Here is a 20599-nt window from a genome sequence, read left to right as displayed (position 1 = left end):
AAGGATTGCTTGAGCCCAGGAGTTTGAGGTTGCTGTGAGCTAGGCTGACGCCACGGCACTCACTCTAGCCTGGGCAACAAAGCAAGACTCTGTCTCAAAAAAAAAAAGAAAAATGGACAAGTGGACCACATCTTGGCAAAACCAGCAATCTTAGTTTTGCCTTGTCCCATCCATGTTGTCAAGTCACATGTATTAAATATCAGTGAGTTTGCAATAATCTGGATTATTTAAAAGAAATTGAGTGTCAGTTGTTATACAACTTTATAAATATAATAAAAACCACAGAATTGTATACTTTAAAGTGATAAATTTTATGGTATGTAAATTATATCTCAATAAAAAAGAAATTGAGAATAGTTTGACTTTAATAGCTAAATTACAATCATATACTAGAAAGAGAACTTTTAAAGTAATTATAGAAATGTCATGCCATATACTTTTAATATTATGTCTGGTAATTAGGAAATTTCTCTTTATAATGTGAGTTTGGTATATTGGGTAATTAGATTCTTTGATAATTTGAGTTATTGTGGTTTTAGGTGAAATCTGTAACTATTGCTGAAGGACTCATAGAAGACCATTTTGATGTCACTGTGAAGATGAGCACCTATTTGGTGGCTTTCATTATTTCAGATTTTCAGTCTGTCAGCAAGATGACCAAGAGTGGAGTCAAGGTGAGCCCGTGATCGTCACATGGGACAACCAACCTGTCCTGGTTTGCCTGGTTGTCCTAGTTTTAACTGGGAGTCCTGCATCCTGGGAAGCCCCTCAATCTTGGGCAAACCGGATGGTTGGTCACTCTGTTGTCACAGATGCCCAATTGTACAGCGAGGTTCTAATTACAGCAGCACAGAGGGAGCTGGGCCTGGCCTGAGTCATGATCCTGGCTCCACCGCTACCTGGCTCTCTGACCTTGGCCCTGCTCCCTCTGGAACTTAGCTCTCACTTCTTTGGAAGGTGTAAGGTGGACGAGATCCTGCAATGGTTTCTAAGGGTGCTTCTGGTTATAACTTTCTGCAGTTTGGAAATAAATGTTACTGTCTGAGCAGGGGATTTCTGGCTGTGGGAAGGAAATAAGATAGAGCAACCAGCTTGGAGAGAGGAGTGGTCATTTCTAGTTTACCTTTGCACTAAAGGCATGGCCTTCGGGGTCCAGCTGTATGCAGGGGTTGTATGTCCTGTTAAACCTCCCACTTTGGGCAAGCCCTGGACTTTATCTCTTATCCCTTGAGTCCTTCAATGCCATGGGAACCAAAGCTGAAGTCCAGCTGTGTTGGGCTAGTGCCCGTAAGGCAAAAGCAGGGTGCAGTGCTCTGCTGACCTCAGAGGGTCTGGCTGTCACTTCAGTTTTGGCCTCTAAATCTTTCTTTCATTTTTGCCACCTTGTGAGCACATTTAAGAAAAAAATTTGTGTATATTACCAACATTTGTAGTTGTTTTCAGAAGTGGAATTGATTGGGAACAGTCAGCATTGATATAAGAAATGGGATTCCCAATTGTCTTCTTTAATATTGGCAACCATATCCCACAGGATGAAGGCACTAATGTCAGTCTCATGCAAGTGTGGAGAGAAGCTACTAAGATATTTGAATACCTTTCTTGTGCCTTTCTCTTTAGGTTTCTGTATACGCTGTGCCAGCCAAGATAAATCAAGCAGATTATGCACTGGGTGCTGCAGTGACTCTCCTAGAGTTTTATGAAGATTATTTCAGGATACCATACCCCCTACCCAAACAAGGTAGAGGTTTTGCACAGATACTGTGATGTGGCATTGGATGACCCAGGCATAGATTACAGAGCATTGTAATTGGTGCATTCCCATGGCTATCTCAGCAGCCCCTCAAGTCACAACCCCAGCAAGTGTCAAACATCTGGTTGATCCTTCTGAGCATTTCCTCACCTTTGATCTGTACAGTGAACTTCCAGTGACAGTAAAAGCAGGTGTTGATACAGTTGCTGAGGCGGAGGGCATAGGGACGATTTTGCCTTCTGATTTTATTAGTGGGCAAACAGCAGAGGGAAGTGGCTGTGTTTTTTTCATTATTGGCACATGCTTGACAGGGACATAGAGAGTACTCAATAGGCTTTTATAAAGGAACAAATTTATATGGTGTAAGAAAATCTGCATTTTCTTTCTTGTATGAGCCCTTAAAACTATGGTCTTTTGGAGTTTTTAGGTATATGTGGGTATTGGACATTTAAAATACAGCGGATTACTGAAGTAATTGTTAAGATTATTCAGTCCCAAATCTCCTCGTCAGAAAGGTAGAAATGGAGTCAAGAGGCCTGAGACACATGTCTGACTTTGTAGTGATCGTAGCAAAGTGACCCTGAGTCACCGAGCCCCTTTTTCTCTGTTGTGAAAGGCTCTTCCAGTCTAGAGCTCCGTGGTTCTGCATGGGCAGCTTGGCTTTTCTGTCCTAACACCCATTCATAACCATGAAGGTTAGTGCATTTGGGGGAACGTGTAGCTTAGAGATTGGTAATACTATTCTATTACTTTCTTCTGAAGATCTTGCTGCTATTCCTGACTTTCAGTCTGGTGCAATGGAAAACTGGGGACTGACGACATACAGAGAATCTTCCCTGTTGTTTGATGCAGAAAAGTCTTCTGCATCAAGTAAGCTTGGCATCACCATGATTGTGGCCCATGAACTCGCCCACCAGGTACAAGCTTACTCATACTTTTAAAAAAATATAGTTAAACGATATTTATATCACTTTTGTGGGACATATGAGGCTATTCATATATTATGCTTATAGTTTTTACCTTGTCATTTTTCTCATAAGAAAAACTATTTCCTTAAAGCATTAGGATTCATGTTTTATAATGCATTTGAAAGGTTTTTATTTTTACTTTGATGAAATATTATTTCTATAAATATGTTAACATTCATAAACTGACATTTGATATCTAAAATATATTTCTTTCTGAGTGTCTTTTGTGTATGGCTGACATCATAGGAAGCAGATAATCCAGTCTCCATAGCAATGTGTGAATAAACTGAGCAGTGTTTTCCTTCTAGTGGTTTGGGAACCTGGTCACTATGGAATGGTGGAATGATCTTTGGCTAAATGAGGGATTTGCCAAGTTTATGGAGTTTGTGTCTGTCAATGTGACCCATCCTGAACTGAAAGTTGTAAGTAGTTATTTTTTTTTTTTACATTTTAGGTTAATCTGTTGTTTTGTTCAATGTCACTGGAAAATATATCTTTGATTATAGAAGTCATAGAAAGAGTTCATTGATAACTGTTGAGAATTTAGATATGAATCATGTTTCACAAATGCTAGTGAACTTTCAAGATATATCGCAAAGACTTATTTCCAGACTCAGTTGTGAATCTATGATTGTTAGAAAATTAAGTGTTGAATTCCCTTAATATCAAAGAAATAGAAATAATGACAGCCTGAATGTTCTATATCATTTCTCCAACTGTCAGATTGCTCATTGCAGAATTATTAGGTACAGAATGCTGTTATCTCGATAAGACCCTACTTGCCAATCAAATGATTATGCTTAAAGTAGTTGCATATTTAATTGTAGAACAACATAGACTCACAAGTCACAAATTTAATGCTGTGGAACTGCTATGTGTTTGTTTAAAAGTCATATGTTTAACTTGAGAAAATCACATTTAACAAAATTAAAAGTAAACTTATATAAAAAATTCTTTACCCTACTATGATTCTTTTCATTTGTGAATATTTACTACTTCCCATTTTCATCTGCCTATACACATAATTTATTTATACACTATTATAATTATAAAGTACATATCAATATTATACCATAAGGGAACATAAACATTTTCTTATGTTTCTACATAATCTTTAATAATAAGTGATTATGTATGCATATTCTATTGAGTTAATGTGCCCTAAGAAAGCAGATTGAGGTTAGAATTTGTTCTCCATTTTTTTCATTACATGGCTCTAAAATAGTACAGATGATGACTGGAAATGTTGAAATCACTATGCATTTTAGTTTCTTATTTTGTTGCTGTTTGGCTATAGGTATAATGGCTTTGTTTTTAGGTTAATGTGAAATTTTCTTTATTCTAAAGTGATAGGTATTTAAGATGAACAAAATCTATAATGTTTACCCAAAATTATTGTTTTTAGATACTTTTTAGAAAATAGTAACTCTATTTTATTTCATAAATATTAGAAATATGGAATAGGTTGGCTCAAAAATTAGAAGTATAGACTTATTACCCTAGATCAAACCTTCCTCCTTTCATATTTTTATTTAAATGTAAATCATAGGTGATATTTCCTTTTTCCTGTCTCAATAGGAAGATTATTTTTTGGGCAAGTGTTTTAATGCGATGGAATTGGATGCTTTAAATTCTTCACACCCCGTGTCCACACCTGTGGAAAATCCTGCTCAGATTCGGGAGATGTTTGATGATGTTTCTTATGAAAAGGTAAAAGTGGATTATAAGGGTCCAGTTTGGACACTAAACTTATAAATACTGGGGTGGAGAAGTTATTTATAGGTATGGTTGAGAGCTTAAACCTAGATTGAAGGCCTTCTGTCCTGACTTGTGCTGGCTGCCAAACCATGAATTATACTTAACTCTTTTAGACCGAACTTGGAGTTTTGTTCATAATCCTAAAGATTATATTATGTTCAGTTCTTGATTAACTCTTTCTTGGTTTGAAAATTCACGGCCTACAGAAACTCTGTCTTTTATTCATCATTCAACAAATAGGTATTTATTAAGCATCAACTTTGTGTTAGGCAAAAATTTCTGACCTTGTGTAGCTTACCTTTCAGGGCCTTCAGAAATGGTTTATATCGTTGAACTGCAACGTGCTGTCCTGCACAGTGTGTTTAATGACAGAGTTGGAAATTGTCGATGACATTTAATAATTAGGAGATTTTATATATAAAAATCCAGATTTCTGGCTTCTCTTGGGGGGAAAAAAAGGAGTTTTTGGCCACTGAAGAATCATCCTCAGGGCCTGTATTTCCTTTGGCAACATAAGCGGGAGCTAAGTTGTGGCTCCTTCTTTATAAGATCAAAGTTCTGCTTTTCCACTTCCCCTACCATTCCCAATTATTCCTGTTGTCTTCTGCTCCCTGAGGCTCAGAGTGTGTTGCCATTTATCATTGTGCTTTGCTATTGTTTTTCTTGTAGCAAACAGAAAAATATTTCTTGCTTGCATGCTTCCATCAAAAGTACAGAGGAAACATAATGTAAAAGAGCATTCTCTTTACCCTTGGAGTACTTCCCTTATTTATGTCACCTGTCATATGCCACTGGAGGCATTTGCGTTGGTGACCCACAATCTATGGCAATGGGAGCGGAGGGGAAAAGAGCTTACCCAGAAATGAGCTTCCTTTGCTTCCATCTCTAGTGCTCTACTCCTGTGGTACCCACCTCTCCCCACTCCTGCCCGGGAGTGGCAGTGGGAGAGCCAAGTGCTGGTTCAAGGTCTGATGTTTAATCTATCCCCTCATCCACTCACATTTGAACAAAGGGAGCTGGCAGATGATGCTAGTTTGCTCCATGGGGAGGCCTGGCTACTGATAGAAAAGAATGGTTCTAGTGGGCTAAGTATAAACAATCATATTAGAAAGATTTCCTGCCTACACAGGTCCAGGTTTAACCTACTACTCTGTTTCACAAATTGCCAGACACTAGCAATGTTACTGCAGTTGCATTTTAGAAGAACTACTGCCAAATAAAATATGATGGCAGAATAGATTGAGACCAAACTGTACATAATAATCATTTCTACTACCTTTTCAGGGAGCTTGCATTCTGAATATGCTAAGGGATTACCTTAATGCTGATGTGTTTAAAAGTGGTATTGTGCAATATCTCCAGAAGTATAGCTATAAAAACACAAAAAACGAGGATCTGTGGAATAGCATGGCAAGTGTGAGTATGTTTTTGTGAATCTCTACGTTGAGATTGACAGGCTCATTATCTTGTTTTGTTTTGTTTTTCCTGCATGACATTAATCCCTCTAAGAATAATGAGTGTTTTTTGCGGAAACAAGAGTGATGTGTTTAGTTTTGGTTTTTAGATTTGCCCTACAGATGGCACACAAAGGATGGATGGCTTTTGCCCTGGAAGTCAGCATGCATCTTCATCCTCAGTAAGTCTCTACATCTGTATGTGTTCCCTTAAGCACATTCTGTTATTCCATATTCTTTGAAAGATAGCTCTGTGCCAGACTTTCTGAGGTTCTTGATTGGATCACCCTCATTCCAGATAAGACTGCAGTTAAGCTATACCAGACTGACATTCTTTTACAATTTTTCTAAAAATGTACTGATACAAGAGTGTTGGACAGCCTTCTTTGGTACTACTTCTCACTGATACTAATTTCTGCAGCTTTACTCTCTGTAAAGTGGATTTGTGACATGTTTCTATGGTAGATGGGGTGGCATTGTAGCAGTCAGGAGGATGTCAATCATTTCCAAAGCTCTGCATTTGTGCAAGGACAAATAATGGCAGTGAGCATTCTTGAACGCTTACTAAGTATCAGGCACATGCTAAGCACTTGTGTGTTTTATCTCCTTTACGCCTCATCATAAACCTATGAGCTGGGTTCTCTTACTGCCCCTACTTTTACAGGTGGGAATATGAAATCCAAAGGCATATGGTTGGTAAACTGCACAGCAGGGATTTGAATTTAGATCTAACTCATGTTTTTAAATGCTAAGCTATAAAGTATTCATAACATCTAAGTCATAAAACAGTCCGAGTCTCTGTTTTTCTGGACTTGTAGAATATTTTCATAGACAGCTGAAGGTGAGTCTAGAGAGTCAACAGAATTTTATCTATCATATTTTTATTTTCTTGGCTTGTTTCTAGAGATTTCTTTTTTCAGTGGTTTCTAGATTGGTCCTCTAGCATAGTTTATCCTTTTATTACCTCTTAAATCTTTTCTTAAAAGCTTTTTTAGTATCAAATTCCATATCCTGTTTTACATTCACGACTATTTGTTGAGTATGGGCCATCTCTGTGTTATCACTTTAGAAACACAGGCTCTTGACTGAACATTTTTTCCTACCTTGCTTGCCTCAGAGCCAGCAAAGTTATGTGTCTGTTGAAAACCTGGCCTCTTTCTCTCCCTTCATTTATTCACATGCCTGCCTCTTGCCTGGTGCTATGCCAGCCCTGAGGCGTGCCCAGAAGAACCAGATATGCCACCTGTCCTCAAGATACACATGTGTAATGGAGGAAAGTGAAAAGTAAACAGTCGGTGCTCTAATGGAGGTGTGATGGCTGGAAACAGTGGGGGATGGGGCCAGAGCAGTGGGCTGGGGAGCAGAGGAAGGAATCTGGAAGAGCTCCACAGAGAAGGTGGTCAGTGGTCTTTTGAGCACCAGCTGGTGTTCTCTCTTTTCTCAGAGGTGAGTTAAGTGGGTGATGCATCTGCCTTTCTGTGTATAAACCAGCACTGGCGTCAGGAAGGCCTGGATGTGAAAACCATGATGAATACCTGGACGCTGCAGAAAGGCTTTCCCCTGATAACCATCACAGTGAGAGGGAGGAACGTATACATGAAGCAAGAGCACTATATGAAGGGATCTGACAACGCCCCAGAAAAAGAAACTGGGTAATGTTCATAGAGTAAAACTCATTTTGTTGCCTAGGTAATATCTGTCTTACAGGATGAAACCTAACTTTTGAAGTAGTGCCCTTACCTCTATTGCTAAACTGTTTCAGTTGAATCTATGTATCCTATGAAGTTGACTTATACCACCCTTCCCATCTTCCCAACAGAATTAAGGAGGCTTTAAACCTTGATTAATTTCAGTAAAGTTGATGATATATAATTACTTTAATATTCTCGTGTTTTGTAATTTGATAGGATGGTAATTTCTGGTTACTGGCTTGAAATCAGCTCCAATCTAAGCAACTGCTATTAAATTGCAATAGTGCATTAGGATTGGAGCTAAGGACAAAAGAATTTATTTGATTTCTGGGAATTATGAGAGACTTAATTCTATTTTTTGCAAGTCTGGGTCAGATCTTGGAACCTGTTTGTCAGCTTAATGCCACAGAAGGGTATCACTAAAAATGAGAGGCTGCAACTTGGTTGACCCTGGATGGACACTAAAAAAATTCTTTTTCATCTTGAAATAATTTTAGACTTATAGAGAAGCTGCAAGAATAGTGGAAAGAATCCCCATATATCCTTTGTCCAGATATACATCAACACTTTATCATTCTGTGCATGTGTGTGTGTGTATGTATATATGTGTGTATAAATATACATTAATACATATATGGCATATATTTTTCTAAACTATTTGAGAGTAAGTTGGAGACATGATGCCCCTTTACCCCTAAATACTTCAGCATGGCATTATTTTTATTTTTAAATAAGAACATTTACTTATATAATCATGATACAATGATCAAAATGAAGAAATGAATGTGATACAATACTTTTATCTAATTTATAAACCCCTTTCAACTTTTTCTAATTGTCCTAAAAATATCTTTATAGCAAAATAGAAAAGAAATTCTGGTTCAGAATTTAATACAGGATCACATATGGTATTTAGTTGTCACATCATTTTGGCCTCTGTTTTCTCTGAAACAACTCTTTAGTCTTTATGCTTCTTGTTATTAACATTTCTGAAGAGTACGGGCCAGTTATTTTATAGAATGTCCTTCAACTTGGGTTTTTGCTGTGTCTTCATGATCAGATTCAGGTTATACATCATTGGCAGGAATTCCACCGAAATGATGTTGTGTCCTTCTCACTACATGATTTAGGAGGCGCATGATGTTGATTTGTGCTATTACTAGTGGCCAATGTCTTCGAGTTAGGCCTCTGAGCTCCAATCAGACAATCACTGTAAAGGCTTTCAAGGCTCACTTGAGCCCGAATTCCTAGCTCTATTCAAAGGGTCCAAGAAGGATGAGTAATGCCTGAGCTGACCCCCCCTGCCAAGCTGGAAAGCAGACTGAGGTTATTTTGAGAGTCTGGCCACAGCAGCTTTAGTACCATCCCATCCTTAAACTAGCCAGTGCTTGGCACATGATAGGTGATTTAATAACTGCTTGCAGAATTAAATCAACAGATGAACAATCCATCCCTCCTTTCTTGTAGGTACCTGTGGCATGTTCCACTGACATTCATCACCAGCAAATCAGACACGGTCCATAGATTTTTGCTGAAAACAAAAACAGGTAATTTCTTGTGGAAATAACTAGTTCAATTCAAGGAAGAAGTATGGAAATATGTAGGATTTCAATACTAAGTTTCTTTTGCTATTTTGGTTAAAACAAAAAGGACCAGCTTGAAAATACTTTCTGGTTTTACCAAAAAATGACCAGAATCTTGCAATATAGAGATAAAAACAGTTGATTTATGTAATGCTAAAAAGGAGGGATTACTAGTGAAAATCCCCTATTACTTTGTTAACATTACTAGGTTATATCATATGTATGGCCAGAGATGTGGTTGCATTGTTTTCACAGATCTATAAATCTCACACAATGGATGTCTAAAGCCAATGTTGGCTTTTGTCTCTGAGTTGCTGTTTTCTGGTTTCTAAAAGAAATAAGTGATGATTTCAAATTGTTCAATATTAAACTCTTTTCTGATTTCCTTGTCCAGTCTCTGATCACAAAAGCTTTCATCAGGCAAGAGGGTAAATGGAGTTACGATTTATTTTATTTGCTCTAGATGTGCTCATCCTCCCAGAAGAGGTAGAATGGATCAAATTTAACGTGGGAATGAATGGCTATTACATCGTGCATTACGAGGATGATGGATGGGATTCTTTGACCGGCCTTTTAAAAGGAACACACACAGCAATCAGCAGTAATGATCGGGCGAGTCTCATTAACAATGCATTTCAGCTTGTCAGGTAATACAGGCTGCACAAAGTCGTGCTTTATTTCTGAAAGCAGCTGTTATCGTTCAAATTCTTGATTTCTAAAGGTTAAAATGATTGATTGATTGCTAAGAAGAGGTTGAAAAGTGTTTCCCCCCAAGTTCTTCTAACCATTCAAGATTGCTTTTAGCCTTATGATTAACATTAACCTCTCCTGTCTGTGACTGCTAAGTAACTTGAAGGAAGGAATCTGTATTTCAATCTTCCTCATTAACGACTCAGAGCAGACTGAAGCAAAAGTGTAGAAAACCAGGAGACTGACATCCTGGCGAAGTCCCTGGCCTCATCCCTAAAGCCTAGTCCTGCAGCTTTTTCTGGCCCTGCTGTGCCAGATCAGGTGTCTCCCAAGCTGGGTCCTTAACAGTCCTGAAGCCTTCTCAGGAGACTAAGGGCCCCAGACCCAAGTTGTTACTGTAGTAATACATCTCTTGGATTAAAGGAGGGATTTTTTTTTCTTTCCTAAACCAGAGACCCGAACCTCACAGCATCTTTATGTAATGCAGCTCATAAAATCTGGCCCAACCAAATGACTTTTCAGTGGTTGCAGAAAGAGTGAACGCTAGCCGTTTTTTTTTTACCCCATGACAATCGTTTTTAAGGAAATGTTCCCCAAGCCTAAAACTCAAACTTCTTCACTATTTAGGCAGAACTGAAGTCCTAAGGGGAACCATTCAGGTGGGAAGGGATAGCTCTATAATTTTCTTATCGCATGTCCCTCTGCCTAGAATATGTTCTTCCTTCTGGTTCTTCTTACCAACACACTGGGCCTCCCAAGGTGACAAAAAGCAATAGGGGAGAAAGTTAGGGGTTGCTCATCTAATTCCGTTCTGTAACATATTTTTGCTTGAATCTTGGAGAGTTTGTGTTTACTTAAGTAAGTATATATCCTACCATTGAGGCTTTTAATGCTAACCCTCTGTAATGAAGAGTTTTCATGTATATTCAGTGTCTTTTTGAAATGGAGAAGATGAATTTACTCCAGGGACTCATACTTTTGACTGAATCTAACCAGGCTTCCTGAAGGATCTTAGATGGAATCCCCTTCTTACTCTGGAAGCTCGGCACACAAGCCAGTGTCCCATGGGAACAGATGCTGACCTGCTTCCATTGTGTCTCACCCACACTCAGCCCTTGCTGTTACCATTTCAGAAACTTCCTCCCCAGTGTAAACAGGCTAGATATCATGTTATGTGTGACAAAAAAGAGACTGATGTAACAGTTGTTATGTATAAGGGGCATTTTTATCTGATTGAATGTTTTGCTGGAAGATTAAAATACACTTTGAAGCAAAAAGTTGATTTCCTGGATTTTCTTTTAAACCACTAACCATGGTGTATCTTGGTTAGCATTGGAAAGCTATCGATTGAAAAAGCCTTGGATTTAACCCTGTACTTGAAACGTGAAACGGAAATTATGCCCGTGTTCCAAGGTTTGAATGAGCTGATACCTATGTATAAGTTAATGGAGAAAAGAGATATGAATGAAGTGGAAACTCAATTCAAGGTAAAAGCCTGGAATAGTTACATAATTGTGTTTTGTGTGTGTGTGAAAAAGAGTGCTTATCGTTGTGTACGTGTGTGTATATATATGTGTGTGTATATATATATATATATATATATATATATATATAAAGGAAAAGCAAAGGAAAAGCAAATAAAAATTCAGCATTTGGATAGATTGGGAAAGATTTCTGTTTTATTTGGCACTAAAAATAGGAAAAGCTTGCTTAGACTCCACACTTAATTTTCATGGATTTGTTTTTCCCTTCGTTTCATAAATCACTTATTTCATTTTACTTCTCTATTATGATGGCTGACATTAAGATTTTCTGGGGCTCAATAAATAGGACTTGAGGAAGAGGCATAAAATTGTTATTTTTGCAAAATGTCATGAAGTCCTGATGTATAATTGCTCTTAAAATTTAGTCATATAAACTGTCTCTTTTAGTTTGTTTTTAAAAGTGGCAATTCATTCTGACTTTAAGTAGATAAGATCTTATAAAAGATTGTTATGCAAATACCAAAATCATTCATCATCATTTTTGTGTTTTGACTGTAATTAAACATAAATAAAGCTGCACAGTTTTAAAATAAGTTGTGAATTAAGCTTTAAAAATGAGCTCCCATCACCTGAGGCAATACTGGATTATGTTAACATGAAATGACCTGGGACAGTACTAGTGACACACGTTGCTGTTTCTCTGTACGACACCCTCAGGCCTTCCTCATCAGGCTGTTGAGTGACCTCATCGATAAGCAGACGTGGACCGACGAAGGCTCAGTCTCCGAGCGAATGCTGCGGAGTCAGCTCCTCCTCCTCGCCTGTGTGCGCAAGTATCAGCCATGCGTGCAGAGGGCAGAAGGCTATTTCAGAAAGTGGAAGGAATCCAATGGAAATTTGAGGTCAGTTCCTACTAAATAATTTGTTGATGTAAAAGGTATCCTTTCTGTTTTTCCTCATTGATGCTAAACATTGGGAAAAACAAGAAGTTTAAGCAAATCTCTCCTGCTGCCCTTTTTTGGAAAATAAATTGCTTTTTAAGACTTACCTATGTAGCACTCAGCTTTCTGTTTTAAGAAATGCTAGGAGGAAACTTCTGTTCTTAAAAGTCAAATATCTGTGGAGTTAGAATAAGATTAGAATAATTGTCATTTTGTATAGCCAATATCAAATCTTACTGAGCTGAGACAGCCATACAGAAACGGAGGCAACGCATTTTGTAGTAGCTTCTTTGGGCTTCCAAAGGCCCTGACAGGGGTGCATGGTAACTAACCGCTGACACTGTCTAAGCAAGATAGGATCTTACCATATCTGGAAATCCCTATTCTTGCTATACTTCACTCCTTTCATATTTGGAGCTTAAATCCCATGGAGGAAACATTTATTCCAACAATCTACATGCTTCCATTTAAAGAAATACATACAAACAGTGGTCCTGACTTGTGATCATGGTGCAAATGTTGAATCTAGTTTGAATTTCTTTCTTTTGGCTTGAAAGGTGACCAGGTATGGAGTCACCCAGCATTATTAAAATATGTTAGATATGTATATATTTATAAAAGTGGCATGTTACATTACGTTTGGGGAAGGCTACTTTAAACCTAATTTTACATATTTTCACTTGCCTCTTTCACAAAATGTCACTGAAGGAACAAAGTAGTTTTTGTTGATATTTCCAGGCATGCTTCTCTGATCACAAGGCTAGTTCATAATTGGTCACCATTATGCTTCTAAACACATTTACTACGACTCAGATTCTCACCGAGTGTGTTCTTTTCCACAGCCTGCCTACTGACGTGACCTTGGCAGTGTTTGCTGTGGGGGCCCAGAACACTGAGGGCTGGGATTTTCTTTATAGTAAATATCAGTCGTCTTTGTCCAGTACCGAGAAGGAACAAATTGAATTTGCCCTCTGTATGAGCCAAAATAAGGACAAGCTTCAGTGGTGAGTCATTCATTCATGTTCCTGTGGCCAAGGGAAATTAAATTAGATTAGATCATTCTGGCATCTATTTTTGTTCTCTTGGCCAGGAATTGCCTATTCTGCTGGGAACATTACTTCAAGTGGGCACACATCTAATGAGGATGACAAATAATTAGGAAGAACTAGGTGTTAGGAAAAATATTTAAAGGTGTATACAGTCGTGTATCTTTAAAGTGATAACGTACTTGAAATATTTACTAGAGACACCCTTCCTCAACTATTCTTTTGAGCCAGTGAGAAAATATATGAGAATGGGTGTTAAAAACACTATATAAACGTTAGTTTTTTATTGTTATGTAGCTTTTGTGGGTTTATTAGGACTCTGGCTATCTATATTTATCCTGTTGGCCCTTACTATTGGCAGACTGGTTTTACTCTTCTACAGATTATTTCATTGTAGTCATTCATAACTGTTTCATCAACTATTCATTGCTGACATTGCTTTTCTTGATCCTTCCAGGCTTCTAGATCAAAGTTTTAAGGGAGATATAATAAAAACCCAGGAGTTTCCAGGTATTCTTACACTCATTGGCAGAAACCCAGTAGGATATCCATTGGCCTGGCAGTTTCTGAGGGAAAATTGGAATAAACTTGTACAAAAGTAAGTTGTACCAAAAATTATGCTGTGACTGGATAAGCTCCCCCTGTAACCTTACTGTGTTGTATATAAAATAACAATAATGTTTTAAGGGGATTTTTTGATTGAAGGTGGCATTAGAAGTACTTAAAATATCCTTAGAAAATATAAAACTCTAATTCAATGCTAACTAATGAATCTGGACAGGGACATTTTCCGTTCCATCTGGAATAACCCCCTTCTATACCCATGGACTTATGTGAAGCTTTCCTCCTCACAGTTCAGCCACGTCTTCCATCAGCACTTTGGCTTGTTTGCGTCTGCCTTTGTGTAGCTCTTGAAGCACTTTCTACCTCTATCATTTTCTTTTGGATATTTAAGCTTTTAAAAACTAACACCCAAGTGCCCATCAATCGATGAGTGGATTAATAAAATGTGGTATATGTATACCATGGAGTTCTACTCAACCACAAAAAACAATGGTGATCTAGCACCTCTTGTATTATCCTGGATAGAGCTGGAGCCCATTCTATTAAGTGAAGTATCCCAAGAATGGAAAAACAAGCACCACATGTACTCACCATCAAATTGGTTTTAACTGATTAACACTTAAGTGCATATATAGTGATAACATTCATCGGGTGTCAGGCAGATGGGAGGCAGGAGGAGGGGATGGGTATATACACACCTAATGGGTGCTGTGTGCACTGTCTGGGGGATGGACACGCTTGAAGCTCTGACTCGGGTGGGGCAAAAGCAATATATGTAACCTAAACATTTATACCCCCATAATATGCTGAAATAAAAAATTTTAAAAAACTAACCAGTTTTTAGTTAAATGTTGTTATATAGAGGCTCTTAAAAATATGTTGAATGAATAAATATTTCACAATACAATTTGGTAATTTTGGTTTCTAGGTTTGAACTTGGCTCACGTTCCATAGCCTACATGGTAATGGGCACAACAAATCAATTCTCCACAAGAACACGGCTCGAAGAGGTAAAAAGACAATCTTTCTTTTTAAACTTGTGACAGTTAGGTAATAAATATGTAGATAAAATACTTTGGGGGTGTGTTGAGTTAGAAATGGATTTTGTCATGTAAAAGTTGTTTTCGGATGCCATGGTGTCGACACATGCAAAAATCAGTTGCAAGTGAACTAGTGAAAACTGTGCCTCTTCTCAAGCCCATGAAGAGGTCTTAGCTCTGCCATTAAAAGCTTTAGTACTTAAAAAGAAATTCCTTGGGACAATCAGTCCTCGTTAAAGGATGTTAAAGTGAGCGCTGGAGGTATAAATGACTGTAGCGGTCATGTAGCTGTTGTGAAAGAGGCAGGTCTGGAGTCCAGGTTCTTCACTATCCAAGTGCAGGGTTCCCTGTTACTTATTACACATACCGTCTACTTCAGAAAGAATTTTAGGCAACTTATAAGATCCATCTGTGAAAAAATGTGAAGGAACAAAGAGTTGCATAATAGACAGGAGATAACTATGCAGGAAACTTATGTTGAGGATAATTATTCCACTTGTTCCCCAGATTTATCACAGAGATTCCTAGCGGTCAAGGAAAAATGAGAAATCAGTATGAGTTATTCTCATTGTCTGGCAAAAGGGAATATGAAACGTACCATAAGTTCTCTACAAAAGCAAACTTTTCTCTAAACTCAGGAATTTGGTGTTCAGGTCATTATGTTTTGTGGTGTCCCTTCTGCAGTAAGGTTTCCTATAAATTTTACGTGGCTTTTAAAATATGTTACATTGAGGTGAAAGGTGAGAGCCTAATATTAAATTTTCCAGTTCCATAGGGTAGTCTGGTTATACCATGATCGAGCTTGATATAGGGAGAGAGCTTTGAAAATACAAAAGAATGAAGTGTTATCACAGTCCCTTAGCTTTTCTCCAGTTTTCAGTAGCCTCACCTAGGCTTATAAAATTAACTTGCACCTAACAGTTAAAGCTTGAACTCTAGTGAGGTCTAGAGCAGAGATACCCTGTGTGACGTGTGATGACTGAAGAGCTGGCCACAGTCCAGATCTATAGCAACAAAACATTTCATTCACTCACTTGTTCTTTGTTTTCTCATCAATTCATTCAAGATATCTTATATTCCTAGTATATGCCAGACATAGTTTTAGGTTCTGTGGCTACATCACTGAAAAAACAGAGCCTCTGCTCTCCTAGAGCTTAAATTCTACTGGGGGAATCAGGCAATTACATGAATCAAGCTATGTCAAGTAGTTACATGCTCTGAAAATGCCTAAGGCAAGGAGAGAGAGTGATCAGGGTAGCTGGGTGGTGGTATGTTGTATAGGGTGATTGGGAGACATTTGAGAAGAGGTCGAAGGAAATGCCCACATCTAGAAGAGTGTTGTGTGCAAAGACCCTGAGGCAAGGCATGGAAATGAAAAAGCCTGAGATATTATCATAGTGGAGAGCGTCCTACTGCCATTTAAAAGTGGGAGTCATCCTGAGTCCTTCCTGCCCCTCACATCTAATTTATCCCGAGTCCTGTTGGCCCTGCCTCCAGCATGTGCACCTCTCCTCTCTGCTCTTACACTCACCAAGGGCTTTCCCGTCTCTTGCCTGGCCTCCCACTTGCCACTTTGCCAATAGCAAACCATTTCCCACATTTAACACTGCAAATCAGCCCATGATTGACCCTGCCTTCTTGAAACCCTGCCCATTGCTCTTGCAGTAAATGCCAAACCCCTCCTTTCCATGTGTCCGAGACCATGATGATCTGGCTTCTGCCGACCTCTCTGGCCAGTTCCCACAGGCTCTACTGGTTCACTCTCTCTCAATACTTGGGCCACTCAGCCTCCTCTTGCTGCTGGGCTCCCAGATGTTTCTCCTGTCTTTAAGCCTCTGCACTTTTCCTTTTCTCTGCCTGGCTTGCTCTTTCCCCAGTTTTTCACTAGAAAGGCTCATTTTATTTTTTAGAGGTTCCAGCTCAAATGACACCTTCCCCTACCATGCTGTTTAAAGCAGGCCACCCTCTCCCCGGTTACTATCACACTCCTAGCATATGCTCTTCACAGCAGTATGTTTATTGTAATCATAATTTACTGCCTCCCCCTCCCCCCAGGTAGACTGTAAGCTCCATGAGGGCAGGGTGCTTGCCTGATTCACTGCCTCATCCTCAGTGTCTAGACAGTAATCACGGCAGAGGGATGAACAGGTACCAGAGTAAATACTGGTGAATAAATTGTTGAGGTTGAGTTCTGCACTTACCACTTATATCACTATATGCTCATCACGGCTCTGCAGGGTAGATATTCTCCCCATTTTACAAATGAGAAGACTGAGTCCCAGAAAAGTTAAGTCATTTGCTCAAGGTCAAACAAGTTAGGATAAACCTGTTTTTCTATCCCTATATTGCACTACTTATTGCACAGAAAATGTTCTCAACGAGGCAGGTTTGCATCAAATATTCAGTTGAGATGCAGCATTTCCAAGGCAGATGATGGTAGAAGACAGTCAGGAAAAGGGTAGGGGCAAGGGTCAACAGCTGGCTTTAGTGGTGCTATCATGATGGGGTCCTTTAGGGCTAATAATTTGAGCAATTAGTAAAATTATTGATGTGGTGTGACTGTTGAGGAGTGCCCACAGTGTTTTTTAATTGTGAATTAATCTTGAGTTCTGAGAGTATGAAACAGTAGGATGAGCTACAGCTGAAGGCAGGACAATGAAGAAGAAATGTTTTCCAGGTTGCTACAGCAGGAGGCCATGCCTTCAGCTTGTTGAAAAGTTGCACTGAGATATAATTTTAAAACAACTTTGCATCATTTGAAATTGGAATTTGACCTTTCTAAAGCCTATTCCTACTCTCTCCCCTTTATTCCTAAACTTATAATGTGTTATTATGACATGGAATTTTAAAGAATTAGCCGTCTGGAATCCATGCTGAATAAATAATACATCTTGGCCTACACTTGCTTCCTGACTACAAAATCAAAAATGGATGGATTAATGCTGTGAAAATTTATGAGATAAGGTTAAGCACTCTTTAAAGTGAAAGAGAATAGCACAGTGGTCATTGCCGTGGCAAATCCAGCCTATTCCTCATGTGAGGTTAAGGGGTTAAGATACCCAAAGATGAAACAAGAACAAAGATATTTTTTAGGAGATAGCCAAGAGTCTCTTATCTCTTTAATATCATGGGGAACTCTATGTGGATTTTATCTTGAGGGAACACTACGTGAATTGTGGATTAGGATAAAAAACCTTGGCAAGGTTTGGGGTCTTACCACCATAACTTGCTAAGAACCCCATTCCCTACAGTGTTTCTGTAATAACATACAAGGCTAGGCCCATGGAGAAACACTGCACTTATGTGGTTTAAACTGTTTTGCTTGGCAAAGACGATACTCTGCACATTTTGCTTTTCAGATATGTTTAAAAAAATTAAGTTTGCATCTGTGCATACAGAACAGAATACATGTTAAATAGACACACTCAATTAAACCTTAATTATAAAATGGTAAACAGTGAAGTCTTTTAAAGCCTGGAAACTGTGAATAAATAAAAGAGCTGCAGAGAAAAAACACAAACCTGACATCATGAGGTATGAGCTCATTTCATATAGCTTAAGTTTATGTGCACATAATCACATCCATACACCTGGGGCTGCCTTCTCTATAGAATTTTGACAAATGTTGGAATCTTGGCTTCAGTTTTCTTTTAACGAGCCTGAAGCTACATTTGCCTAATGTAATAAAATTAATTTACTAAAAAACCCAATTTTGTCCTCACAAGGTAAAAGGATTCTTCAGCTCTTTGAAAGAAAATGGTTCTCAGCTCCGTTGTGTCCAACAAACAATTGAAACCATTGAAGAAAACATACGGTGGATGGATAAGAATTTTGATAAAATCAGAGTGTGGCTGCAGAATGAAAAGCTGGAACTGCTGTGACAACTGTTCCTTGCCAGGTTCCTGTTATCTGTCATCACCAACATTTTGTTGAATGTGAATGTTTTCAAGCTAGAGATGGCTGTTTTGGCTCCAGCTGAAGATACTTCCTTTCCCTTCCACTCCTGATTCATTTGACTATTCCTAAGAAAAGATTGGCTGTTAGTTTTTTCATCAATGGGCTATTGCTACCACACGTTTCATTTACAGGTGGTGTCCTAAGATATAAAGTGGTGGGTTCCTTACCGTGGAGGAATGAAATGATTTATTCTTTTATATTTTATGCTTAAGCCCATGGTGTCCTATAAGCCCCATGCCCCACCTGTTTGTCATTCATAAGCTGTTTCATCAATCTCCTTGAAAGACTTTGAATAGTGAAGACTACTGAACAATGAACACCTGGCTCAGAGATGAAGCTGGACTGTGGCTGTGTCCGCGCTCTCCCGCTGACCCCCTCCAGATCTGCTGTCCACCCTTCTCTTCCTTGCTCCTTGCCCAGGGACTGACTGGTAGGTCCAAGTCATCAGTCTTCCTTGCCCTTTGGATTTTGGTCAGTGGGGACCCCAGGAGGTTGGAGCTGGGGTTGGGGGACAGAGTAGGTGGAGGTGTTTCTTCCCCGGCTCCCTTGCAGGAGGACTCTGCGGAAGGTCTTAGCTTCGGAAAGGTGGCCCTCTTTTTTTCCACACAGCCTTCTCCATCTCGGGGTTCTGGTCACTGCTTCCTCCTCTCATCCCTGCAGGACTAGGGGCCTCGTGGTCTTTGTGGTTTCCTTACACCTCGCCTGCACCTTTACAAAAAGTCCTTTTATAGAAGCCTCCTCGGGTAATTCTGAGTGTCATCTCTTTCCCGAGAGATCCTGATACAGCATCTCTTCTGAAAAAGCAGAGTGCATTCAGGTCTATAGAAAAAACCTTTCATTTGAAGTTGTACCAGACAGCTGTTGATCCTGAGGGTAGTGAGGTGTACTTTCTCTGTTCCTTATTTGGCCTAGTTTATAATTCCTAAATAATTCATTATTGGCACTTATTGCCAATAAATCATTGCAGAATCATCAATAAATATACTATTGAAGTGGAAAACATTTGCCTAAGTGAGGACAATGTATTCTTTGGCTTTGAAGTCATATATGAATTTTTTGAATATATGGCAAAAATTTCAAGATAAAGGAATATGATACAAAAAAGTCAAAATGTGTTGCTCTAATACACTATGAATAGAGTGACTTTTCTGGATTTAAATGTATTTCCATTTTTATACTTATTGCATAGTTAATGGTTTAAGAAATAAAAATGAAAACAGAAATCACAATTTCCACCCCAGGCTATTTTCCTTCTAAAAAAAAAACATACACAACAGCCAGGATTTTAATGTAAAATATTTTGCTTTAATTATATTTTGTATCTTGATTAATGAAACATGGAAATGCTGACTTTCAGTTTTGGTCACCTGAGGAACCTGTCTTCACGTGCTTTTAGAAAAGCCCATTTTCTAAACAGATACAATATTGCCACAACAGTGTGCAGGAACCTTTTGGGTAATAAAAAATTGTTTCTTCCCTCTAAACAGATATTTGTAATTATTTTTTTCTAATTAGTCAAAAACGGCCGTCGCTTTTGAGCCCACCGCTTACTCCAGTCTTTGTTAATTACCAGCAAACACTCAAGTCTCGAAGGTATTTCTCATTAAAAAAGGTGTATTCAGAGTACCTTAAATGTTTACTTTTACAGGGATTTTTAAACCTCTGGATTTTGG

At 38.6% G+C, this 20599-nt stretch overlaps 1 protein-coding gene across 1 annotated transcript in view; it reads left to right on the top strand.

The window, feature by feature from the left end:
- The window catches only part of ERAP1 (endoplasmic reticulum aminopeptidase 1), a 32524-nt gene extending 13404 nt beyond the window's left edge, over positions 1-19120 (top strand). Inside the window, exons 3-18 of the mRNA XM_012638798.1 lie at positions 540-674; positions 1618-1738; positions 2513-2667; positions 3027-3140; positions 4297-4428; positions 5761-5892; positions 6041-6112; positions 7422-7582; positions 9089-9168; positions 9668-9851; positions 11225-11381; positions 12096-12280; positions 13162-13323; positions 13823-13963; positions 14858-14939; positions 18695-19120. Coding sequence (XP_012494252.1) covers positions 540-674; positions 1618-1738; positions 2513-2667; positions 3027-3140; positions 4297-4428; positions 5761-5892; positions 6041-6112; positions 7422-7582; positions 9089-9168; positions 9668-9851; positions 11225-11381; positions 12096-12280; positions 13162-13323; positions 13823-13963; positions 14858-14939; positions 18695-18850 — 2169 coding nt within the window. The 3' untranslated portion in view covers positions 18851-19120. The remainder of the gene's footprint in view (positions 1-539; positions 675-1617; positions 1739-2512; positions 2668-3026; positions 3141-4296; positions 4429-5760; positions 5893-6040; positions 6113-7421; positions 7583-9088; positions 9169-9667; positions 9852-11224; positions 11382-12095; positions 12281-13161; positions 13324-13822; positions 13964-14857; positions 14940-18694) is intronic.
- The last annotated feature ends 1479 nt before the right edge of the window (positions 19121-20599 follow it).

The sequence above is a fragment of the Propithecus coquereli genome, unplaced genomic scaffold (genome assembly GCF_000956105.1).
Source record: "Propithecus coquereli isolate 6110/MARCELLA unplaced genomic scaffold, Pcoq_1.0 Scaffold135, whole genome shotgun sequence".
Lineage (NCBI taxonomy): Eukaryota > Metazoa > Chordata > Mammalia > Primates > Indriidae > Propithecus > Propithecus coquereli.
The sequence above is the reverse complement of the archived record's forward strand: the minus strand, read 5'-3'. Positions and strand labels throughout refer to the sequence as shown.